General features: G+C 36.8%; 1 protein-coding gene across 1 annotated transcript in view; it reads left to right on the forward strand.

The window, feature by feature from the left end:
- The first annotated feature begins 7,134 nt into the window (after positions 1–7,134).
- The window catches only part of IQCM (IQ motif containing M), a 101,118-nt gene continuing 80,752 nt past the window's right edge, over positions 7,135–27,500 (forward strand). The window contains exons 1-4 of the mRNA XM_087723923.1: positions 7,135–7,222; positions 9,862–9,933; positions 23,199–23,323; positions 24,337–24,341. Of these exons, the coding sequence (XP_087580049.1) occupies positions 7,135–7,222; positions 9,862–9,933; positions 23,199–23,323; positions 24,337–24,341 (290 nt within the window). The remainder of the gene's footprint in view (positions 7,223–9,861; positions 9,934–23,198; positions 23,324–24,336; positions 24,342–27,500) is intronic.

The following is a 27,500-nucleotide window of genomic DNA, read 5'->3' on the forward strand; positions in this document are numbered from 1 at the left end:
TAGTACTTCCTGTCTAGTTAGCAGTAATTTTAGGTTGGCTAAAATGAAATTTTGAACAGAATTTAAGTATTTGTTTTCAAATGAGGGATGTAGTGACTCAGTGGCTAAGATGCTGAGCTTGTCAATCAGAAGGTTAGCAGCTCTGCGGTTGGAATCCCTAGTGCCACATAACGGAGTTAGCCCCCGTTTCTTGTCCCAGATTCTGCCAACCTAGCAGTTCAAAGGCAGATAAAATAGAAAAATAGGGACCATTTTGGTGGGAAGGTAACAGCATTCTGTGTGCCTCCGGTATTTAGTTATGCCAGCCACATGACCATGGACACGTCTTCGGACAACGCCAACTCTTCAGCTTTGAAATAGAGATGAGCACCACCCTCTAGAGTTGGGAACAACTAGCACATATGGGTGAGGGGAATACAGTAACTTAGTTATAAAATATATTGAGACGTGTATGATGTTATAATAAGTGATTTGACTAAGTGGTGACTTCCCTGCTGCCCTCCTGATGCCCGCATTACAGGATGCAAAGGATGCGACAGTGTGAGCCCATACTGTAGCTGGTTTCCTACTGGATAGGCTTCCACTGGATGTATCTTTTTGGGTAAGTCTGGTGACATGGTCATTGCATATTTTCAAATAGCTGAAGATAATTATTTATTTTTGTTTGGCTATGAGGAAAAAGAAGCATGAACAAAAATAAAATTAAACCAATCTGTCTGGACAATGAGACTATATAACATTCATCTGGAAAAGATAACCTGCTGGATGATCATTGTAGGATATTATGAAATAAATCAAGCACCATTAAAATAATCTTATTACAAATAATTTTAATCCTTTATACAGAATTGTGAAATGCTAATATTGACTGCAGTAGCAACTTTCTCATTATTATCTGAATGTAAGCATCTTTATTTAGTTCTGTGAATTCAAGAAATTGCTTCTTCAAGAATGGATTTTCATTCCACAGTACTATATTATTCATACAGAAATAGACAGCTACTACTTCTTTCCAAAGAATCAAATAGAAGCAACCCTGACATATAAATTCTAACTGTGTGTTGTAAAATAGCAATACTTTAGAAATAAGCTACTGTATAGGAGCAAATCGTTAAATCATTATTTTTTTAAAACAAAAATCCTTTCTTTAGACCTTTTATCACAGAGGGATATTTGCTAGGAGTGGGTAAAATTGAAAATGTTCCATAATGTCCTTTTTTTTTTTTTTGCTTCATCATGTACAAAAAAAGATAAGTCAAAGTACAACTGAGAAACTGTGTTACTGTCTAGCTTAGCTGAATATGTAATCACAGATGTCGATATAACAAAATGAAAAGTACTGTTTATGGATAACTCCAAATGGGTATTTTTGTCCAGATCTCTCTCTTTCCTTGTGTTTTAAATAAAGGGTGCATAATTTTGGAAACTCATAGAATAATGATAAAGTTAGTGTCTATAGAGATTTTTAGTTATGCAGGTCATGGTTGTCCCAAAGGTGCTTTTCCAAGAGGCAATTGGATTTTATTTTGTTTGAAGCAGGCATGGAATCCTCTTACCTTCATTATGGGTTCAGAACTGGGAGCATGCGGTTTTACACACACGCAGAGTGTCCATGATGACGCCTGGATGGGTGGGCGGAGCCTCCCACCACCGCCGCTACCAGTTCGCCCAAACTGGGGTGAACCGGCAAAATACCACCTCCGGCTTGAAGACATTTTGCTTCTCACCTAAGAAGCTTCTTCAGTTCTGACTGAATGGTGCGGAATGAAAGGATTTATATTCCCTGCAATCATCTGATCATTAGCACTCTTTTTGAGATTCGTTGAGGCCACTTGGAAGGGCTGGATAAACCTCAAAGTTGCCTCAATGACTCTCAGAAAGAGTGCAAGGAATACAAGTCCTTCCATTTTCTGTCATTCAGTCAGAACTGAAGAAGCTTCTTGGATGAGAGTGTAATGTCCTCAAGGGAAAATGAAATCCAGTTGCCTTTTGAAAAGTACCTTTGAGAGAAAGTTAGTGTTAGACCTTCTTGAAGGCTCAATTCAGGAGTTCGGACATGAATTCATTTTGTTGGACTTTTCTTATAATTTGCCATATATTTATGTATGTATTTATGTATGCATGCATGCATGTATACACACACACACACACACACCACTGAGAATGTCATGTTTAGCCCAATTTGCATTTTTTAGTTTTGTGTCTTCTCCTCTACTCTGAGGTAAAGCATATAGAAGGTGCTACAGTTGTCTTCCCCCAGATGGAGTTTATTGTATGCAGTTACTTTGAACTTATCCTCTTTAAACTTTAAAAGTGGGACGTACCTTAAGTACATAGTACATGCATAGAATCAGGCTGGCTTTCATTAAAAAGAGATAAAGATTGTTTCAATAGTTAGCAATTGTTATGTGATTTGGAGGTAGGATAAGGTTGATTTGCTATGAATTCCATCAATACTCTGAAACAGTATTTGCAACATTACATGATAGCTTGAAGTAATTTTCCACTTGGAATTCTTTCTTTTCTGTGTGGGAAGAGAACAGAAGGAGTTCTTTTCATGTGCGCGTATTGTTGAAGTCTCCCCAATTTTTATACTGTCTTGCCTTTTTTTAAAAAAAACATGGACTTCAAGCATACATCTTTCCTAAGGCCTCTTTTTAAACGTGGCTTCTTTTATTCTGAAAAAGAGAAAGAGAGAGAGAGAATGAGTGTAAGGCCTTAGTGGCTTGAATCCAGTTAATTATACAGTTGCATATGTGAATTGCCTATGTGAACAATATGTATTTATATGCCAGCAGTTTCTTCCAAAATGTCTTACATCCTTTCCAAGAGAGAATGAAATTACACACTTCATTTGCAGTCCTCCCATTAATTTTAATTATTCCTAACAGGCTTCCTGTTTTCTGATTTTTCATAGAGAAAGTGTGGCTAAGTGATGTATTTACCAGAGTTGAATCAGTGGGTCGTGCTTTGGCATCAAAGAGAAATAATGAACTGCCTTCAATTGGGTAATGTATTTAAACTGCTGAAATAGCAATTAATACATGATCTTTACTTTATGATGATCTTATTAGCTCACGGTGCCTAATGACAGATTTACATTTTTATATTATTTTACACAACCAGTGGATTGTTTTCTATTTTCCTACAATTCTATTAATGCAGGAAAAGAGATGTATTTTGCTCTATATCCATCTTATACTGGAGGATGACCTCTTTAGTTTCTACAAGTGGTTTTGCATTTGTCAAGAAATGATAACGAAAGGATCCCTTAAGCCAGGGGTGTCAAGCCCACATCATCATGGTGGCATCACATGACGTATTGGGATTCCCCCCCCCCCCTGCTAAACTGATGTGACGTATCTGGCCCATGGCCAGGAGTTTGACAGCTCTGCCTTAGGCAGTTTCAAAAATTGTCATGCTATAATTCATGATGCCCAGGGAGTATTATCCAGTTCTGTTTATAGTGATGAAATCAATTTTTCCAGTATTAGCGATGACTTCTCAGGCTACTATATGGTTCCATCCATTAAGGCTGTGTTGCTACACTCCAAAGGGATTTGCACACACAATAAAATATTTTTAATAAAATCGTATGAAAAATTTGAAGTAGTTTATCTGTGATTAAATGGTAATCTAAAGAAAGTGCTATACATTTGGCACAAACCATACGGTTAAATACTTTTGCATTCTGCTAATTAACTCAGTTTTGCAAGTTAAAACACATGCCTAGAAGTATACAATTTAATTTTGGTCGAACTCTGTCCAGTTTGTGTAAGATTACCTCTGTAATTTAAACATGCATATTAAAATTGATTCTATGGAAGGGGTATTCTCTTAAAACTTTTTAATGTCATAATTTACCCTGCATGGCTTAGCCTAAATTTTACTGGCAGAAGAACCTGATTGAAAAATTAATCTTTTACAAAAACATACACTATGCGGTTTACTTTAACATTTGGCTTTGTTCTCTATATCCAGGGAGCATTTTCATGTGAACTTGCTGCCATGTTTCAACTGGAGTTTCTTCTTTGAATCCTAAACAAATGAGAAGGTGTTGATGTGCTGTTCTGGAACAAATCAAAAAAGCAGTTTGGCTCAATCCAATTCCCCTTTTGTACAGAAAAGGATGTCCATATGGCTTATGCAACTTTTCTTTCAGAAAATTATCAATGGTTCATGCAAAGGAGGGTGGACAGATGCTTTTAAGTAGTCCCTTGTTACATAAGCCCCTGGCCAGCCTTTTTTACACTGCATGTTTGCAAAAATCAATCTGTAAAGCTCCCATTAGAGCTGCAAAATAATTGCAAAGTTCTAGCTGTTTCAAATAATGGTTTTCTCTCTGCTTCTGAAACACCCAGTTTTAAAATAGAGTGATGGAGAGATAGATAGATAGATAGATAGATAGATAGATAGATAGATAGATAGATTGATTAGATAGATTAGATAGATAGATAGATAGATAGATAGATAGATAGATAGATAGATAGATAGACAGACAGATAGACAGATTGACTGCCACTGTTTTCTGCACAATATATTGTTCTATTTAGTTATTTCTCTGATGGAATTACTTGGAAAAAATGTTTAAATGAAATGGAACATATTTTTTGTGTGTGTTTTTTTTAATGTAGTGCAACTAATTGCAACTTAGTTGGATTATCCACAAATCGACATCCTGGAAAATCATGGATTCCAAAAAATCACAAAGGTAAATCTATATTATTTTTAATGGTTGTGTTCAATTTGAAATAACTATAATTTAATATAACATCACTGCACTCTGTTAATCCATTTAAGAACATTTCTCGCTGCAGGAAGAAAATGTATTTATGGCAACATGAGCCTTATTATGTCATTGTAGGCTTTAATATTTATAGGTAGGTGTCTCCTTTCTCCCTGGGAATTGTAATAGTTTTATTGCAATATATAAATAATTCTACAACCTCAAGAACATAGCATATGCATTAGCAGGCTCTTCAAATATGTACAGTTTTATACTTTAACAGTACTTGAGAATGCATATTTATTTGAGAATGGTCATATAGCAAAAGCAATGTAATTCCATTTTTCATCCATAATAACAATTATTATCTTGAAGATTATATGCTCATGTCAGACCTTATTTAATGCTTCCCCAGATACACTTTTTATGTATTTCCAGGGAGGAGAAAATATGTTTGCAAACAGAAATTTTCAGGTTTAATCCAGGACATTTCCAAACAGAGCCAGAAATATACCAAAACTTCCTAGTACTACTGCTAGATAGAACATTTGGCTAAATGAATCATACCAGCCAGAGAATTAAGCATCATTTTGGCTCACAAATTATCATGCAGCAGAATATTACAGATTATGATTTTACAGTTTGCACAAAAGTTAGTATAGTGTTGAATGATATTCTTTCACCTAAGCATGATTGCCCTAATTCTTATGGTCAAAGGGAGCTGAAACAAGACAAACAAGGGACAAATTCAGTTCCTCCATATTTCAGCTGTATTTCCTCTCCTCTCCTCTCTCCTCTCTCCTCCTCTCTTCCCTCTCTCCCCCTCTCCGCTCCCCTCCCCTCTTCTCCTGAAAGGAAGTAGTCTTGTAATTTAAAATGAAACATCCTTCTGATATGCTTGATTCACAGTGGAAATTATTCTTGCTCCTTATTCTTGGTGCTGTTTCAGCATCAAGTAACTGCATTATGCCATGCAATATATAGGTAATAACTGAATGCTTATCTACAACCGAAAATTGATGTTATCTTTTTAGCATGTATATGTAAAATATATTGAAGAATGTTTATACACATGTGCATGGATGAATAGGAAAGTATATAGCACTAACTATGTGTACCACATAGTTGATGGACTACAGAAAAAGGGTAATTGGCTGGCAAGTAGTCTTTAGATTAGAGCTTGAATAGAAAAGTATTAACATCTAGGAGTAAAACTGGGCTTTGGTTACATTTGTGACATGTTACTACCATACTAGTAACTGTAATTATAACTTATAATAATAAAGCAACAGGAAATACTGTATTTATTATAGATTCAGTTAAAACTGGTAACATGCACACTCTCTGTATTACTAAAAAAGCATTACAGTAAAATGTTGACTGATCAAATACACATTTCAACTGAAAGTTAATTTCTTAAGTGTGGCCCATTTGATAGTGACCAAGGCATAGAAAATATTGTAAACGCTAAAGACCATGAATTAATGAACAAAGGTAAGGTGTTCATATCTATGTGTGTGTGCCAATAAGTTGTGTATCTATGAAATAAAGGAAAAATGGAAGGATGTGATAGAACAATGAAAATATTTTGATTTTGTAGTTAGTAGTTAGTGAACAGTTAACATGGAAGTAAAGATGTTGGTATAAATTAAGAAAGTATGAATTGGTGACATCTACATTATCGGGGGTACATGATAAAGTAGGAATCCATATCTTGGTGACAGTAGAACATTTGGTCCCAGTGAATGGAAGAAACAGAACTAAGTTTTGGGAAAATCAAGTTCTGATATTCTGAATCAATCTGGAGTAACATTTTTCTATGTGCTAACATGTAAGGATAGGTAGGAATAAAATGAGCGAGAACAGAAGAAATGATTGAATTGGCAGTCTACTTCACCCCACCTGACCCCGGTCACCCCACCTGTCATTGGATTGTATATATCTTTCATGATTGTAAGCTTCTCAGAGTTAACCCTATGGTAAGATGGGCAGCCAATATATTTTGTAAATTTATAAGTAAATAAATAAATTTAAAAAAACCTGAATTGTGATTGGTGAGTATTGGGTAGAAAATGCCCAGTATGGTTTAAAAATTTGGGGGGGTTGGAAACCGGAAGCATTGCAATGAGACCAGTTGGAAAATAATGGGTTCCGATGAGCCCTGTAAAAATCCAACTGGACAAACCGCTATCGGGGGTCTTCGGACCAGAACCATCTTGAAGGGATGGGGAAGAAAGAGAGGCATCTTGGACAACCAGAGGAACTGGCAAGTTCCTCGGCAGGTCGGAGAAAAGATCTCCAAAATGACAGCTGGGGCAGCAGCCATATTCAAATGACTGCTTTAAAGTTGGGGCAACCGAACTAAACCTTTTAAACAGGAGCGGTGTTGGAACAGAGTGTTGGATCGGATGAGTGAGTGGCAGAGGAAGAAGGATAAAGCAGAGGTTAACTCTCTAAAGCCTCAGAAGATTTCTGTTTTTATAATTGGATTTGAAGGTACTAAAATAACAAAAGAAAGAACCCCGGGGGAAAATTTCTCCCCCCTTTTTTGTGTGGATTAAAAATGGTTTTTGACAGTGTTTGACAGCCAGCTGGTCGGAGTGTAGTGTGGAGAGAGAGCCATCTACTAGTGAGAAGAGAATATTACAAGATCTAATGGAAGAACAAAAGGGAAAGTAACAGCTGCAGAAATTGACCTTGGCTATACTTTGAAGTCATGAGAACTTTTAAGGAGTGTTTGTTTTTGCAACATTGTTTTTGATTAGACTCTCCATAGCTGTTGAAGGAAAAAAAAATCTTAATTTGGATTGGATTGGACTAAAACTGCAATTGGACTTTAGAACTTGGAAATAAAAAAAAGGACTACATGGACTTTTAATCAAATGTGATATAGCACATGTTTTTTTTTAAAAAAAATTAAAATTAATGTGGCATCATGGACCTCTGAATGTAAGATGAACTGTTATGTTAAAAACTGCACGTGAAACGTTAAATGGTAAGAAAAAACAGAAATTCAGATGGAGCACTCAGATCAGGAAAAAGGGGTAAAAGAGGGCTCCAATGAAGAACAAGAAGATAATATGGAAGGAAAAGGGACTGAAAATGAAAAATAGTTAGATGATTTCACTGGGATTTACAGTGGCACAAAAAAAATAGACAAGGAGGAATGTCCTCCCCCCCAAGAAACAATTAAACAGCAAAGAAGTGAATAGTGGGAAAAGATTGGGAAAAACCCTGGAGAAAACTACCAGAACAGTAGAATTAAAAGGGAGAAAAAGGATTCTGAAGAAAAGATACAGTAATTATAAAAATAAGAAAAAGAAAAGAAGGAGAATGGGTGGGGGGGGGGAAGAAGCGAATCAAAAAGAAGTGGAATTTTTGAGAGATCAAGAGAAAATGGTTAGAGAAGGAGGAAGGAAAAGAAGGGATACATTAGTAGATTAAAGTGAAATGTGTTAATACTGTTAACGGTATGTAGTTAACTAAGATATAAGGGAATTATATTAACATTATTAATTGTAGATAATTAATTAAGTTAAATGCTTATTGTCTAAAAACTGAATTTGAGGATGTATGCTACTTATAGTAAAATAAATCAACAGATGGAATATGAAATGATAATTTGGTTTAACTTTGAAGGTGCAATTAATGATTATGATCATTATGATTAATGATTATGTATTAAGAAAAAAAAGCAAGTTTAAGATGAAAAACATGGAAAGAGAATAATATGGCTGAAATAGAATTATGATATAAAATGACAGAATGTTAAGGAGAAAAACACTTTGTTTATAAAATATCTTAAAATTTGTAATAAAAAATAAAAACCTTGTTTTAAAAAAAATTGGGGAGTTGAGTGTGTGCGCACATGCATTTGTGGGTGTATATGTGAGCACAAAGAATACCGTCCAAGTGGAGAAAGAAATATGTTAGCAGAACCTACAAAATGTTGGAGTTGGAAATTAGTAGAGAATTAAAAGGAATCACAGCAGAGAAAAGTACTTTTTTTGGATGAAATGGGTTCTAGGCTACATAATGCCATACTACAATTAATAGAAAGTTGACTATAAGTGTAATGAAGAGACTGGAAATAATTGCCATTATTACATCCCTCCAGTAAGGTTGGCAACTGGTAGGTCACTGTTGTACATATGACATAAGGATGATATAATATGGATACTTTAATTTCATTTTGAAAATAAACTATAAAAGAGTATTCCTTTCAAAAAATTTTTGTCAGTATTTATTTTTTATATCCACTGTAAAGAGGGATGGAAATCAAAGCAAGGCATTAATAAATTAAGACATGTTTATCTGACTGGATGTATGAGGAAAGAAAAATATTGTAGGTAGGGAAATGCATTGTTTTTACTCAATGGATTCATTATAGAAAAAAGGAAACTGGATTTCATCTTTTGCTCAATAGACATGGATATAATTTCATATCACTCTGGATAAAATCGACTACAAAGATATTACTTTTAAATGGGGCAAAACCATAAAGAATAAATTTAGAAAATCTAATCTAGGCCATGCAATGTTAATTGCTTCAAAGATTTCCAACTAAGATTTTAGGTACGGTAACTATAATAGAAATATAAGTATAGAAATAGACATTCTCCCATCTTTTAGTGATACCTCAGATTCATTATTTTAGTTTTATCCCAATCTAGATTGTCCAGAGCCTCACATCCTATTAAACTTCAGAAATATTGACTAACAGAATGGAAATATATATTCCAACAAATGCAGGTCTTGGTATGAATGGAACAGAAGTGGGCTGCTACATGTTCGCCCAGGTTCGGGAGAATCTGTAGCTAACATATGGCCAGTTTGGAGAACCTCCAAATCCCACCACTGGCTGGCCCCACCCACCCCATCCCACCCACCTCACCCTGCCCTTCCCAGAAGTCTCCACGTGGCCTGATTTGGAAGTGAGGTAAGTGCAGGGCCCGTGGGGAGGAGAGAAAATCACCAATCATATTGTGGTCCTAGAGTAAATGAAGTATTCAAATTGCTTTGTGTGAACTTATATGCCCCCACTCCAGGCAATCCCTTCACCTGGAGAAAATTGGAACAGACACTAGAAGTAAATAATGCTGCAGAATCCTGATACACATTTAATTTTATGCAAGGATTAAATGACTGGATTGGAGCCAACATTGAATTTGAAGCAAGTAAAGGCATTAAGAGTATGAATATGGAGGGTAAAGTTCTTTCTGGTCATGACTCACAATAAACAATGCATGACTCACAATACACTGTTGAGAGGTCAGCCCTTCTCACTTAAAATTATCAGCCCTATTGTTTTTACTGGCCTATAAGGGAATAGTTTAAAATTTTGGGGATTCTTTAAATCCCTGGATCACAGAGGAAAGACAGTGTTATATTATACTGTCATACTCATACTTTCAGTCTGCTTCTTTTAGTGCTAATGCTACAGCTTGAGCATACAATGAGCACAGTCCTCTAATTCAAAGGAACAATAATTGGAATTTGGGAGATCATGGGAATCATATAATAGAGGAAACAAGAGCGAGCTATAAAACTTGTTGATACAGTGCAAAATGTATTATATGGTACAATAGTGATATATTGAATTGCTATTGCCATGTCATCTCTGGATGTTTTAAGGAGGATTTATGATTAAGTGTTTACCATTTCATAAAGAAAGGAAAGGCACTCAGTAAGGCTTCTGATGTCAGAAAGAGTAAATAAATGTCCAGCTTACAAAAAACTAATCACAGGAAAAAAGATACGCAGTTTGTCTCTCCTAGGAAGGAATTTGGGATTTAGCTTTTTTTTAAAAAAATCTAGGGATTAGAATCAGGGCACCAATTGCCTGTTCTATCTGTTTTTTGCTTTCTATCATTTTTTCCTAGAACAGTCTGAGAACACCCAAGAATAGATAAAGATCCATTTAGAAACACTGGAGAAGTAACCATCATTTTCAATAGAGGAAGTTCAATGGATTATCAAGAACAGGAGTTCGATCAGTATCTGCTGTAAATTATAGGACAGACACCTTTTACACAGACTTTGTGCCTGGGAGGGCTTAGTGGCTAAGACGCTGAGCTTGTTGATCAGAAAGGCCAGCAGTTTTTGCGGTTTGAACCCCTAGCGCCAGGTAACGGAGTGAGCTCCCATTACTTGTCCCAGTTTCTGCCAACCTAGCAATTTGAAAGCATGTAAAAATGCAAGTAGAAAAATATGGAACACCTTTGGTGGGAAGGTAACAGCTTTCTGTGCGCCTTCGGCATTTAGTCATGCAGGCTACAGGGCCATAGAGATATCTTCGGACAGTGCTGGCTCTCTGGCTTTGAAATGGAGATGAGCACCACCCCCTAGAGTCGGGAACGACTATCACATATGTGGAAGGGGAACCTTTACCTTTACCTTACTGTGCCTGGGAGGCATCAACTATATCCTTCATCCAAACCAGACCGCCCCTCCATTTTCAAGTAAATATTTTAAAGCGTCTTATACTTGGAAAAATATGGTACAGCTGGTTTTGTTTTCAAATGGTACCATGTTGTTGGCTGAGAAAATGACTGATTTGCAGCAAGCGCTAAATGACGTGATAAATAGTATGGCTCTTAACGTTCATATTGAGATTATGTGATCCATAGAAAAAATAAGATTTATCCCACGAACAAATAAGATTTAATTGCATATTTGTAAGTTTGTATTTTATTCTTACAAAACCATAACTTTATACAGAATAAATGAATAGGTTTTTATTCTGCCAGTACAGAAACTGGCCATCCTTGATACAAATTGTGGAGAACGAGAAGTCTAATCATAGGTTTGTGTAATGCATGCTAGCTACAGTACATGCTAGATCAGTGTTTCTCAACCTTGGCAACTTGAAGATGTCTGGATTTCAACTCCCAGAATTCTGGGAGTTGAAGTCCAGGCATCTTCAAGTTGCCAAGGTTGAGAAACACTGTGCTAGATCCTCTATAGCTACTGTAGTTATTTCAAGTGATACTGTGATCTTCATATTTTTTTTCTAAAATAAACTGTCATTCTACTTACCAACATGTAAATTACACACTGTATTCTTTGTGCAGGAAGAGCATAATGAATATTGCATTTTCGCTCTTTTTATTATTTGATTTATGTTTTAAAATGCAATAATTTGTTATGACTCAGTGAGATCAGTTATTTACAACATATGCAGACAAATTAATTTGGATATGGAAATACATTTCCTGTTGTATGGCAAACTGTGTCTTCAAATATGCACTAAATAAACAGCAGAGCAATTTTAATATATACGATAGTTGTTTATTTAAAATATTTCATGCCCACAAATGATTAAAACATGAGTTGGCAAAGACATTTTGCATAAAATGTGCTACAATGCAACTGCCTTTAAGAACAAAACAAGGTTGTTCAGTTTGCCTGTTAAGTCAGCTTTAGCAGTTCTTAGAAATCTCATTTATTAAATGTCACGCTAATTGCTTGTAATATCAACCCTGAAAAGCAAACCTTTGTGAGTGATCTTTCATAAGCTTTATTCTTCTATGTTCTGCCTGTCTGGTACATTTTAAAGAGAATAAACAAACAAGAGCTTCCCTTTGATACTGCACCATTAGCTAAATACGTTTGATGATGGCTTTTTTTATTGAAAAATATTTCATTTGTGGGGATTAAAAAGAACGATGGAACCATTCTAAATCAGATGTTTTAAAACTAATTTGCTGAAACAGATATCAACATTCATCATCAGTATATTACAATCTACATCAGATTAATGGAGAGTTTGTTTTTCATACTTGTGTGCCTGCATGAATAAGAATATATTTGGAGGTCTACTTATCTTTCATTCAGTGGTTAATCATATAGCCCTGAAACTTCTAGAAGCAGAGCCTGAAGGCATTAGAGACTCCCTGCTATTGCTCCCTTCAAAACTTTTATTCAGCAGTATACTGCTTCTCAACATGTAGAGGCTTGGGCAAGTAAAATTGCACCTTTATATAGGAATAATATCCTAGCAACCAAAAATTGGCCTAAGAAACAAGGGCTTTTCTGGGCCTGCTTTACATTGTTCGTTGGTAGAGGTGCTGATTACTTTGGGTTCTTTTACTGCAAGCAATCCATATCTTTTTCAATCTTATTGTGTAAGGTGAAATTGCTTTCATGTACCATAAATCAGCACAAAGTGTGCTCATGTGGGTCTACTTAACTAGGTTTTTTAAAAAAAAAAAAACAGTTTAGATCAGAAACACTAAATAAAGGAGGTCAGTCACTAGGCCCAGAAGTTAAAGTGACATAGCCATAATTGTTTTCAAAAGTGTTTTCCATTGGAGGAATTGCATTTTGGCATCTGTTTGTGTGTGGTGAATAATTCAGTTGTTATGGTAGAAACATAAATGAAGGAGAAAAAATAGAAATTGAATTACATCTTCAACTGAAATTAGTGGATAAATCAATTCATCTGCAATATATCCACATCCCTTTTAATACAGTTGAGTTTTAGCTGTGCAAAATTCCTTGGACAGAGCTTTGTGTCTTTTAATGTCTAAGGGTAATGGAACAATATGCTTAAGTGTAAGAAGTACACATTTCCCATGGCTGTACATAGATTGTATTGAAAAGTGGGAAGTTATTCTGTTCATTCTAGATTAAGACATGGCCTTCTTGAACCTATTATTTGAGTATTCATTGGTAAAATTACAATTATATAATCATTGGCTCACTTAGGTGTATTATAATTCTAGGCAGGTTCTCACATACTTTGTCTTCCTAGCCCTTCACCCACCCTTCTCTCTGTTTTGATTTGCTGTTTCTGAGAAGTCGGAGGGTAGCTATGGCATTTTGTTATGGCATGCAAAGAAAGGAATAGATTACAGCTGTCTTTATTGATGTCTACTGCAAACTTTCAAGAACTTTCAAACTGTACTTGAGGATCCATCCTTAATGGGCTTACTACTGTGTCCAATTTGGTGTGATATACCTTAATTTATCTCTGTTTGTACTGTAAGACATCCTGAAGGTGATTATTATTGGGTACTAGTTTGTGAAAATGAACCAAATTTGTTGACCTATTGATTTTTTTTACAGTACTGGGACTCACTATTATAGATCTTAGATAGTTCATAGACATGTCTTAGTTTAGATAATCCTGGATATTAAGACTTTGTCTTCTGATCACCTGCAGTTTTTACAATGCAATTCTATGTGTCCCTAAGCAGAAGAAAGCTTTGGCATAATATAAATTTATAAATAGTTACACATTCACAAACATATTCCCTTTATGGCCAAAGATATCACAGTGGAACAATGAAAAAGCATCAGTTTCTCTAATGTGGATTTTGAGGTGAATAATCTCTCTACTATGGAATCCCTGGTGCTCTCTGAGTTTGGTTTTCTTGCAGATATTTCATTATCCAACTAGGTAACACCATCAGTGCTAGTGAGTATGGGGGTTTGCTTTATACGCAGCAGCTTTCCTAACGGTATTGGTGGATTTATGACTTTGTCCTTGGTAGTTCCTTGATGAAAATATATATATATATATATATATATATATATATATATATATATATATATATATATATATATATATATATATATATATATATATATATATATATATATATATATATATATATATATATATATATATATTTCTGCTTGATTGTTTGGTGTTAATGCCTACTTCTCTGGGTACTGGCTGCTGGATAAGATATGTTCTGGTCTTTTTTGTTTCCTTCTTAGATTTTTGTTGTCTCTTTTGAATGATGTATAAAAGTGTCTATTTATTTTTATTTAATGATGGCTGATTTTTCTGAATGTCAAGCTTTCAGGAATTTCCTAGCATTTTTAAATTTAGCTTAAATATAACGTTAAGATGCTCACATTTGCCCAGTTGAAAACATGGTTGAATCAGCACATGTATTATGACATTAAGGAGTTTGCATTATGTCTTCTAACTATTAATTGGTGTTCTTGGTTGTGCTCTGTTTATCTTTGCATATCAATCCTATATAGGGACTATTACAGTCCTTACACTGTAATTGTAGATGAATGACAGTTCTTCATGCAATAATAATAATCAAGTGCTATTGCTAGTATACTGACTGCTTAGTTGTTCAGTAATAGCCTGTATCTCATTCTAGAACTTGTGTTAGAGTCCCTGAGCCTTTTAGCTTTGGGCAACATCATCCACCATGTCTTGGCAAAGGGTCTAGTGTAGCTCAGTAATCCATGATTCCATTACAATCATTGCTTCCTTATAGGTAATCACAATTCTAACACAGGCAGACGGTTTGATTTGGTTTTATTTTGAAGCAAAGGAAACATGATACTGTATGGAGGAAATTAAATCTGGCAATTACTTTCCATTTCTTATCAACGTTCTTACCCTTAACCTAACTGTTGGAAAAAGTAAACTGTTAGTTTGGGATGAGGTTCTGTCAGTATGTTGACGATGTTCAATTATGCATGGCCAGTCTTAAGTTAAGCATTTGGTCAGTACTATAGATGTTTGTAAACACCTTGTGTAGTAAACAGTTGGATAATCCAATAACAATGGCCCTAGCATATATTCTGAATGGATTGTGCTACTCCTGAAAGAGGGTTTGTGATATAGAAGTCCTCAAGATATCCTCCCAAGGGTAATTCAGCTTGGACACCATGTTGAACCTCTGTACTCTATGTGGGTCTACCTTTAATGATGATCTGGTATAAAATATGATAGCTAGATTGATAGTAGGACCAATGTCAAATTTGAAATCACTGCATTGGTTTACAAGTAGGCTTCTGAGACCAATTCAGAGAACTGCTTATTACCTTTAAAACCCAATGTGGTACAGCTAACGATGCATCAGACAATAGCTTGCCATAGTCAAATCTACCCATCTGTTCTAGACATATAAGGAGAGTCTCTACAAGGATTTTTCCCTGGAAAACATACATGGGGCCAGTGGTGGGTTGTAGGCAGTACGCCCCGATACGGGCGTACTGGTGCCTGCTGGGAGCACCGGGTATCGTTCCAGTACGGTGCGCCGGAGGGCCCTGTCTGCCCGGGCACCATCCTTACCTGTATTTAAGCTCTTCAGTGCTTCTGTGCACGCGCATGGAGCATACAGTGCCTGTGCGATGCTCTGCCGAGCAGCTGGAGTGTCGTGGAGGCGTCACGGAGCATTGGAAGAGGTAAGGATGCATGTGCGTGCTGCATGTGTGTGCATGCGTTCATGTGGTGGACACCCGGCCACATTGCACCATACTGGTTGCACCAGGATCTGGAACCCACCATTGCATGGGGCATGAATGGCATGGCATGCATGCCCCATGTGGTACAGTTTCCCTTGTGGTACAGTTAGCTATTCTTGAAATTTGCAAGCAGATATAATCAATTCTATTCCAGCAAGTCTTTGTATGGAACTGAATGGCACATTGATCACATATTTGTGATTCTAGAATGGTTTATTATTATTTTTATATCACTATACTTTATATTAATATTTTGTTATTGACATAATTGTGTGAGATGGGATAGAAAGAAAAAAAGAAAAAAGTCTTCAAACACAATGTTTATTCTTCCCTAGTTCATATCTTGTTTTCCTATAACAGTAAATTCTAACCATTTATTTTTAGCATTCATAGAAGTGACTTGATTAGAGGGGTGAGAGAGAAATAGAATAAAAAACCTTGATTATCAGTATACATAAAAACACCAAAGTTGGGTTGACTACACTGTCAATATTTACTAAACATAACAAAGTGTATTTTAAAACTGATGCTATTATCAGAATTAAGTTATCAGAAAAAGGAATTAAAATAATGCAAGAAATAATTTAAAGATACAGTTTTACTTACATGGGATTACAGAGGTATTATTTTGGTTTGTTAACTATATTTGATCAATACATGCTAAATAGTCTAAATTTCCTCCTTTTGACAATATTATTGAAGTAATTGATATTTGAATTGAATCCTCCCACCTGATCTTTCTAAAAATTAAACTTAAATGCCCAATTGCTGTGAGCATTTATGAAAAGAAGACAATTTTTATTGAATTAAAGGAGCTGGAAGGATTAGAGTGAAGATCAGTTTGTTCTTCCCAGTACATTCTTGATTTGCTGGAAGTAACACTCTCAAGCCACACAAAATTTTAAACTGGGAAAGAAAAGGTCAGAATAGGAATTAATCATATTTTGAATAAAATAAGAAAAATATTGTTGCAAAGAAAATATATTAAAAACTACAAAGGCCATGCAGTCCAAGCTAGTCACACTAGTAACAGTAATATAATTTCATGTTTTAATAACACGTTCACAATTCTGAAGTAATATGTGGGTACATAAGTATCTCAGAATTCATGCGCTCAAATAATTTTATTTTTCAGGAAGCATATATTGACCATCCATTGAAAATAAAAATATTGGAAGCTGGTGTGTTGCTTACAGTATTCATGTTTCCCAATATAAAATTATGGATCCCTCAACATTCAATTTTGATTAAATATACTGTGTACAAATTAACACCTTTCATGATGCTTTGATTCAGGGTTTGTTGATGTATATATAACAAATACAGTCTATATTGACAAAGCCCCTCAGTCTAGATTGTATATTTTGAAGAACAGGAATTGGGTTGATGGGGATGAAAGTGATGTCACAATAAGTATTGTGGATTAATGTTGCAGATGGACTGAATCACGTAACTATTTGTGGAATTTCAAGAAGGAAATGCTGCATCATTTTTCTCAATGCTATGAGATTATCAACCTTTCCCTATCCAGGGAAGTATCCCCTACCTTGGCAGTATTATCACCAGTCACCTGCCAAATCTACTAAAAGAGCCTTGTTCCTATAAGGGCACAGGGATCCAAGAAACTGAATTCTTGGGATCTCTCTGTTTGGGTGTGAAACAGTGGAGATAACACTAATTCAATTTGAGTATAGTACTTACAGTGATGTGCTAGGACTGAAGAAATCATTTCTATTTGCCCAACTTATGTCACAAAGTTATTGCAGGGAAATATCTATATCTCTTTATATAAATGGATATGTGTGTGTTGTATGTTCCAGCATAACTCTGGAATGCCTTGAGCAATTTCAACCAAACTTGGTACACAGATGACTTACTCTCTGGAAACAAATACTGGGAGGGGGCGGGTTAAGACACTCCTTACACCCCCTTGGTGTGTCTCTGTGTGTGTATTCCAGCATAACTCTGTAATGCCTGAGCTGCTGAAATGAAAAGGACTGAATTATATCTATAGTCAAGTCACAGTACTTTTGACAGAGACAGTGTGCATTTTGGATTCAAGTTCTGTTAAGGTACAGCCTGTTGTGCCTTAAAATGGCTTCTATTGTACAGCATAGTAGAGTTGCCATGGTAACAGCTTTGCAGTATTCCACAAGGGGGCACCCTCTAATACAGGATTGGGATAAATACACACCTGGGCTATTCTGGATTATCAGAATAGTTAGAGTATAAATTACACTGTGTGCTACCTTGAACTCATGATAGAGAGGTGGGATATACAGTACATCTAAGAAATAAATAAAATATGAAGGTAACTAAGATGAATATGATTATGTAATATGCATTAGGTATGACAGTACTATGCATACCATTGTTAAGTATTTAAAGGCAGCATTTGTTTTCAGGCTTATAAATGTATGCACATTATGGGAAAATGACAAGAAAAAAAGGGCATAATGCTTTAGTTGAATGTAGGTATGATAACATTCTGTTTGCCCAGAAGAGTTAACTTCTGTATAACCTTAGCATGAAATGTTAATAAACCAGGAGCTATATTAGCGGGGAGAGCCAAGGTGGCGCAGTGGTTAAATGCAGCACTGCAGGCTACTGCTAGATCAGCAGGTCAGCGGTTCAAATCTCACCGGCTCAGGGTTGACTCAGCCTTCCATCCTTCCGAGGTGGGTAAAATGAGGACCCAGATTGTTGGGGGCAATATGCTGACTCTCTGTAAACCGCTTAGAGAGGCCTGAAAGGCCTATGAAGCGGTATATAAGTCTACTGCTATTGCTATTGCTATTGCTAACTCTCTGTGGAAGAAAGAAAAAAGAAGAAATTGACTGTTTTAAGAAAATTGAGAGATTTAAAAAAAAATTCTATCTAGCATGAGAAAGTTGAGGTAAATAGATGTTTGCAAAAAAGAAAGAAAGAAAAAATAAATAAATAAATTAAAATGAATACCAAAAGCTAAGTAGAGAGTTGAAAAAATAATACATTTCTCAGTAAAGGTATTATTAGCCAACTGGTAGAAAAGTGTTAAAACATGAGGATTCATTCTTTCTTAGTGAAGTTACTTCTTAGCAGTCACATCATCTTTTTTTTTATAAATACATTGTTATTTTTGTTTTACTGTAGATAAATGTGTCAGAAATTTGATTTAATATACTCAGTCTACGTTGTCACCAGAGATAAGTGAGAATAGTAATATAATATTTTGGAAAAGCAGATCGCATATGTACAAGCTGATTTTAAATAGTGGCAGTGAATTGGAAATATATTTTACAGAACAGAAAAGTACAATCTTCATAAGCTAAAAGGCTACCCTGAACTTAAAATCACATCTTAAGAGCCCAATGAAAAAATTTGCAAGGCTAAGGTCAAACATGAGTCAATATTTGTGGGGAGAAAGGTCTTTGGTATAGTAGCAATAGCAATAGCAGTTAGACTTATATACCGCTTCATAGGGCTTTCAGCCCTCTCTAAGCGGTTTACAGAGTCAGCATATTGCCCCCAACAACAATCCGGGTTCTCATTTTACCCACCTCGGAAGGATGGAAGGCTGAGTCAACCCTGAGCCGGTGAGATTTGAACAGCCGAACTGCAGAACTGCAGTCAGCTGAAGCAGCCTGCAGTGCTGCATTTAACCACTGTGCCACCTTGCTCTGTATATTCTTACGCTTCTTTAATTTTGTTTCCCACTGAAATTATCTCAAATCCCAGTTATGCCTTAAAGGGCCAAATATATTTGATCCTGTTCTCTGTCAGGCCTCATCTTCAGCATACTCCTCTTTCCTGGAATCCTGCCATAAAATGCAAATGGGGTGGGGAGGCAATAAGGAAGGAGCATGGGAATAGGCAGAGAAAAAAAGGGGGTTGACAGGGTGACAGGAACCAGAGGGGTCAATTTGGAATGAACTGGCTGATCAAGGATGGAGCCTGAAAATGGAATGTGAAAGAACAGCAAAGAGAAGCCAAACCTCAAAACCATTCCTGAAACATCAAAAATGAATATAATTGGACATTGACTGGTCAAAGTGGAAAAGCCAGGGAAAGGGGAAAAACGCAAGATTTGCACAGGAATTCTCAGATCCAGCTTTGCTTAGGTTGTAACCGCTTGAACTTAGTAAAAGTAAACCTTTCGCTTTATCAATGGAGTCGAGGGTCATTCTTTCCTAAGGGGCCAAGTTGGGACACACCTGACACTCTCTCACAGAGCTATAAAAGAAGTTTTGATTCACCTAATGGGGCTATGAAATACACTTTTGTTCCCTTTTTATAGCCCCACATTTTTTTTAACATATGGAGTATTAAAAATGGACATTTCTCAAATAATTACATAATATCCACTGTTATATTTGCTCTAGTAGGAAATTATTTAACATACAGACAATTAAAAAGTGATAATTTCTGAAAATATGAAATGACTTGTATACCACAATTAAGTTTTGCAAACATACATTCATGAGTAATTTGTAGAATTTTATATTTTTGGTTCATATTGATTAGAACAGAGGTCCCCAACCTCTGGGTCGCGGCCCACTAGTGGGCACTGAGGTGTTTTAATCTGGGCCACGGATCCCCACTTGCATGAGCAGGGGGCATGCATAAATGGAAATGCGTGCATGCATGCGCTTGCCAGCTGCTTGCGCACAACCATCTCTTGTTTGTCCCCCTGCTGGTCCACAAAGCTGGAAAGGTTGGGGAACTCAGAGCTCAAAACAAAGACTTTCTTTCTAGATTTCAGCTTTAATTCAAGCTTTTGTAATCAAAACCATAGGTAAATCCTCAAGGGCTATTTCTTTTCATGCAAAATTACCCCGCATACAATAAGGCTTTGTCCAGTGATTGTGGAACCTTATGCGGCCTTGTAAATGCAGAACAAAGGGAAACAAAATCAGTTGTTTTATATCACCTTCAACATATAATTTATTGTCACAGGAAGTGTAACAAACCTAATCTGTTGAGTCTGTGTGGCTTTATTTAGATGCACTTTCTTGATACTATTTCTGCCTCTTTTGTTTTTCTTTTTGCTATTGATAATTCTGGAGCTAAGACTGCCATCTGGAATTGTTGCTGCTGAATTTGGGTTAAAGTTTGTTGTTTTAATATTACTTTCTATCTCTATAGAGAGATAACTTGAAAACAGTTAGAGAAGAGGCTGCACATGACAATCTCATACTTGCCTCTCTCAACCTCCATGTGTCAATCAGAGATCTAAAATGCTACTAGGCTCATCACATGATCAGAGAACTAGTAAAGTAGGGTCCTAACTTACTCACAAATCCATACTCGTATTCAAGAAAATGAAGAACACAATTTGCCTTCAGACCTTTTATTTAATACGCAAAAGTCAAATAGAGTGGTAAGAAAAGGGCAAGCATGGCTCCTTTTCTCTACTGTATTCATTTTCATTTTCAAATTAATATTTATCTGAATACGGTAACTTGATAAATGTTCCTCTGAATAAGTTTTATTAAAAAAAAAAAACCTCCAGGTACTGTATAATCCAGGAAAATACATTATGACTTGGCTTTTGCAGTTACCATTTTTCAATTCTTCATATAATTGCATGGGGAATGAAAGAAATTTTATTTTATCATATTTCAGTATCTGGTTTTGTTTTCCAAAGAAATTCGAAGTTTCTAGAGGAATTATTTAAAGCTATTTAGCTGACTACTTCAACTTCAACCTCAATAATACATGGGCAAACAATAGATACAAACTCAAGGTACAAACTTAATTGTAGAAATACGACTTCAGCAACAGAATGGTCAATGCCTGGAATGCACTCCCTGACTCTGTTGTTACATCCTCAAACCCCCATAACTTGTCCCAAACTGTCTACTGTTGACCTCACCCCATTCCTAAGAGGTCAGTAGAAGCGTGCATAAGTGCACCAGCATGCCTACCATCTCTGTCCTACTGTCCCCATTTATTTGTACTCATTTCCTTTGTTCATGTCCATGTTTATACTTATACCATTTATCTTGTACATGTTTGACAAACTAACTGACTGACTAACTAAATAAGTAACTAAATAAATAAATAAGATACGATGTCTTTTCCTTAGCTATGGTACTTGTTCCTTAATTCTATTGACTCCTCTGCCAGATGTTTGTGGATTAGCAAGACCCTTCTTTGTTTTCTTGATGTGGAGCCAGAATTCATGCTGTAATTTCAACCCATTTCTTTTTTATTTGCCTTGCAAGAAATTAATTTTAAGCCTGGATTATTTGGGAAGCTGTTTGATAACAACAAACATATTTACTTTCTGCATCTAGAAATAAAAACTATAGATAAGGGATAGTAAGAATATATTAATTTTGGTTATTATATAGAAGGTAAAGACTATATTTATTAAAAGCTTTAGTGGTGATTAATGAAAGCCCACAGGAAATAATTTACTTCTATTGCTGAATATTGTATTTCTTTAAAGGAACATGTCTAATATACTTTTTTGGGGGGGGGGGTGCTCTAATTCCTAGACCAAGGGTATCAAACTCGATTTCATTGAGGGCCACATCAGTGTTATGTTTGACCTTGGGGGGCCAAGGTGGGCATGGCCAGGGTGGGTGTGCCCAGGTTGACATCACTTGTGTCAGGGGGAGCCTGTGGTGGCTCGAGAGCTCTGCCAGCAAAAATGGACTCCTGAACTCCCTTTTTGACAGGGGCGGCCTCCTGCAAACCTCTGCCAACAAAAATGGAGCTCTGTTTTCATTGGCAGAGGCACCATGAGCTGGTCCTTCACTGTTTCCAGGTGGCTCTGTGGCCCAGATCTAAGTACCCCGTGGACCGGATTCTGCCTGTGGGCCTTCAGTTTGACACTCCTATCCTAGACCATCAGTGAAAAAGAGGAACTGAACATAATTTTTAGACCAAAGGTTTGGAAATGTCCTAATTAGCTATCGTGAAATTGGCATCTCCTATGCATGCTTTGCTTTTGAATATCTTCTTCGTGAATATGTCCAGTGTGTTGATTCAAAATAGCAGTAGACTTATATACCGCTTCATAGGCCTTTCAGGCCTCTCTAAGCGGTTTACAGAGAGTCAGCATATTGCCCCCAACAATCTGGGTCCTCATTTTACCCACCTCGGAAGGATGGAAGGCTGAGTCAACCCTGAGCCGGTGAGATTTGAACCGCTGACCTGCTGATCTAGCAGTAGCCTGCAGTGCTGCATTTAACCACTGCGCCACCTCCAGTAACTGCTGGAGTTACTTTAGTGATGCAAACTAAATTGATTTTTTCAATAGGAAACATATATCAAGACTGGAGAGGAATAGTGATATCAGATACCACAGTTCCATATACGATGCTCAGCCAAGAACAACATCAAGCAAGATTAATAGAAATAACAAGACGAAAAAGGTCCAGGGAGGTATGTAAGATTGCTCCAGTTAGTAAAATGTACAGTATAGTTTAAGAATTATAGAAAAGAATGATGAATGCAGACCCCACTTAAGGAAATTCACTCTGTAACTTTCTGCTTTCCTATATAACATACTTCATTAAGTCTTAATAATTTAACTTAAAACAAAAAAGAAAAAATCCATATGATCTTATCTACATTATTTTAAAATGTACAAATATTTTCAACCTAAAAACTATGGTTGAATCGAGCTAGGCCCTTCCTAGTGGCAGAACAAAGAAAATTTCAGACTTAATCCCCAGTGATTATGATGTCACAATGTCAGGCCAGCTTGGTAGGAGTTAATAGTTTTTTTTAGTGGGGAAAATAGCTTTAAGAAAGAAGCATGGACAAAAAATAAAGATTACAGCATTTGCTAGCTTTCTAGCTGCTGCTATTTGCAAAGTTTAAAGAAGTGAGCAATTATTCATGCACTAGTTTAAGTAGTTGGTTTAGGTACTTAGTGCAAGTGGAAAACAGTTTTACCATATTCTTGGAAAGTTGTTGTTTCTAACAGAAATTTTGAACTACAGCAATATCTCCATTAATAATTGTATTATGTAAATCAGAAGGCAGAAACTTATGAAGTTTATGAGTCAATGTTAAAATAAGGACACATGCATTTAATCATTCACAGGCCATAACAATTCTTTTGGTTGCAATCAGCTGCAGCTGTGATAATTTTGAGATGCATCTAGAAATCTCTCTTGGATTGTTGATATGCAGGTATGGCTCCTGCTGTCATGAGTGGTGATTTGATGGAATAAAAATGTGAATTTTCTGTGAAGCACATTGTCAATGATATTATATTATGAATTGTGATGTGATAATGCACACCACCCATAATTTTCTATTTCACCTTGGCACTTATTAATTACCAGAAGTTGTTGCAGTTTCCTAATCTGCGCTAACTGCAAGGAAAAAAACGGGTGAGGAAGGAATCAATGATTTTCAGACTTAAAAGAATCATTGTGTCAACATAGATCGGGTGAGTGCTTATGAAGGCCATCAAGAGGATAGGCAAGCATCCATTAACTCAGAATTGGAAGAAAAATAAAATTCTAGAATTAGGTCTGTATAGGCTTAGACTTTTATAGTCCAGAGTAAACTGATTTTCTGCATACATAATTTCATTCTAATTGGCAGTAAAGGGACTAATCTTTCTGAATTACATCTGGGGCCAAATAAATCAATCCCTGACTAAGGGGTTAAATGTCTGAAAAGCTGAGATTTACAACACTGCCTGTTGTAATGCCTGACATTACTGTCTCAAGCTACCCAAAGGGTTTAAGAAAAACTCTAGACCAGGGGTGTCAAACTCGATTTCATTGAGGGCCACATCAGGATTGTATTTGATCTTGGGGGGCCGGGATGGGTATGGCTAGCTCAATGTCACTTGTGTCGGTCCTTGTAGTGGCCCAAATGCTTTGCCAGAGAAAACAGGCTCTAAAACTCTGTTTTTGACTGTGATGGCCTCCTGCAACCCTCTGCCAGTGAAAATGGAGCTCGGGAGGGCTGATTGCATTTTCATTGGCAGAGGGTTGCAGGAGTCCATCTCAGCCAAAAATGGAGCTTGGGAACCCGTTTTCTCTGGCAGAGACACTGCGGGCTGACCCTTCACTGTTTCCAGGGTGGCCCCGCAGGTCAGATCTAAGCACTCCATGGGCCGCATCCGGCCCATGGGCCTTGAGTTTGACACCTCTGCTCTAGACTAAGGAGAAAAAAATAAATTGTTTCTCTCATTTCTGAAAATATAAAAACAATTATGACTCTTAAGTTTCATTTGTAGGTAAAACATCTAAGTTCCTTCCTAATGGAATAAAGAAAAAACAGATAGTCATATTCCAGAAATAATTGATAATTGGTTACTAAAAAAAAGGAACATTTGGGAGAATCCAGATTCGACACATTTATTTAAGTTTTGAAGGTAAAATACTCTCAGAAATCAATAGCTTCAGCTTCAAGTTCTCTTCCTGCAAGACCTAAGGCATAACTTTCTCATCTAATGAAAAATACTGTAATTTCACAATCCAGTATAGTTTTGGAAAACCAAGTAAAATTTTGCACAATTAACTAATATATTTAATACATTATTAATACAAAAGTTGTCCAATAGTTTTTTTTTTTCACATTAGCTCAATAACAACTGTGCTTTTTCCCCACAAATTCAGGCACAGGTAACAAGTGAGATTTATTTTTTTACTTGTTTGTTTGTTTATTAGATTTATTTGCTGCCTATCTCGACTTTGAGGCAACTCTGGATGGCTTACAACATTAAAAGCTATAAAACCATAAATATAAATATTTTAAAAACAATAAAATAGAATTACATCAAAAATAAAATTACAGTTAAAAGATAAGAAGGGAAAGAGCATAACGTACAATGGGATTTTATCTTCATCCATCAACCACTCCTTGTCAGCATTTCTTCATTCAGTAATCAGGAAAGAAAACCACTGGACTCCATTTGTTGAAATCAAGTGTACTTTTACTAATTATAAATGAACAGTTGCAAAGCTAAGCTAAGTCTGGTTAATTAGGCGCGAAAGCGAATAATATATTGTATAATTCATTCCCCTCCCCTTGGCATCTCCGTGCACAGTCCAATCATAATACTCCCAAATGTCAGGTGTGAGATAACTTCGAAAGGCATCACCAGGATGGAATGCTGGACCGTTGGCCTTGGCGGGAAACACTCCTCCTCCACATGCGCAGTAAGGTGGTCAGTTCAGAGTCTAGAAACTTCCTCCAGCACAACAATGATTCCCCTCCCAAATACCATACCCCCCCCCCATTTCAATGGCAGCCGAAGCAGTAGCAAAGCGGAGGCTGACACTCCTAGTCCCTCATTGGGGCCCCAAGCCAGCTGGCAGAACCAGATCTTCAGGGATCAAAATATCAGAAGAGTGAGAGCAGATCTTGGCTCGGGGGTTACGCTATTTCAAAGGGCAGGAGCCACAGCAGAAAAGGCTTCTCTTCTGGCAGCAGAATTCCTCGTCCAAAGGCCCCCAGCATGCCTCTTTTGCCAGCATGGGTGAGCTGGGTCAGTCTCACTGGGGTGAGATCATGGTTCCTGAAGTAACTTGGACCCATGCTATGCAGGACTTTAAAGCTGATAACCAATCTGGCAGCCAGTGCAGTTCATAGAGCAGTGGAACATGGACCATTCTAAAGCCCCAAGAACTGCCAGTGCTGCAGCATTCTGTACCAATTGCAGCTTCTGAATGCTCTTTAAGTATAGTCCCAACATGAGATGGCCAAGGATTCAGTGACTAAATTCAGGGACTCCTGATCCAGGAAAGTCTGCCACTTGTGGTCAACATGGTTGTGCAAAGGTTCTCCTAGCCTCTTTGAGTAGGAGTTGTGAGTCCAGGAGAACCACCGAGTTGCAGATTGGGTCTGTCTGGGTTAGTGCTACCCCATCCAGAACTAAGTTCTTAAAGTCCCATATCCTGAAGCTTCATGCACCCAAAGCTGTTTGGTCTTAACAGCATTCAGCCAAAGACTTTTGCCCCCCATTCAGGCCCCTACATGATCCAGGCACCATGAAAGGGCAGCAACAGCATCACTTGGATCACATGGTGGAGATATAAAGTTGAGTATCATCAGTGTACTGATGATACCTCAACCCATTATGGTGGATGCTCTCACTCAGCAGCTTTACGAAGATGTGAAAAAGGAATTGGGGAGATTACCAACTACCAAGCATTGTGTATGCCACAAAGGAGCACCCACCCATGATTTTGACTATTGGTTCGGGTGAACCGGTTCAAACCAGCAGAATACAACCTCTGTTAACCATTTGTTAACCACTCTAGCACCCTGTGTATATCTTATTGCATCTTCATGCATCTCCATCTGCATGAGTGGTTAGACCCGGAGAGGGGAGACTCAGTTCCAAGTCAATCCTCAGCATGGAAACACATTGATGATACCCAACTGGATTATTTTGGACAGCTGCTTGCTCTCCTCAACCTACCATGTAGGGCTACTGTGGGAAAAATATGAAAATAAGTATTGAGAATTGCAACTCAAAGCATGTAATATGTATAATTGTATTGCTGTTGCAGAAAGTTATCAGGGAAGAAGTACACTGCACTTTAAAAGTTAAAAAAATGATGAAAAGGGTACAGGTAGTCCTTGACTT

The sequence above is a fragment of the Thamnophis sirtalis genome, unplaced genomic scaffold (assembly GCF_051295495.1).
Source record: "Thamnophis sirtalis isolate CommonGarterSnake01/CBP01778 unplaced genomic scaffold, rThaSir2_p1.2 scaffold_10, whole genome shotgun sequence".
Lineage (NCBI taxonomy): Eukaryota > Metazoa > Chordata > Lepidosauria > Squamata > Natricidae > Thamnophis > Thamnophis sirtalis.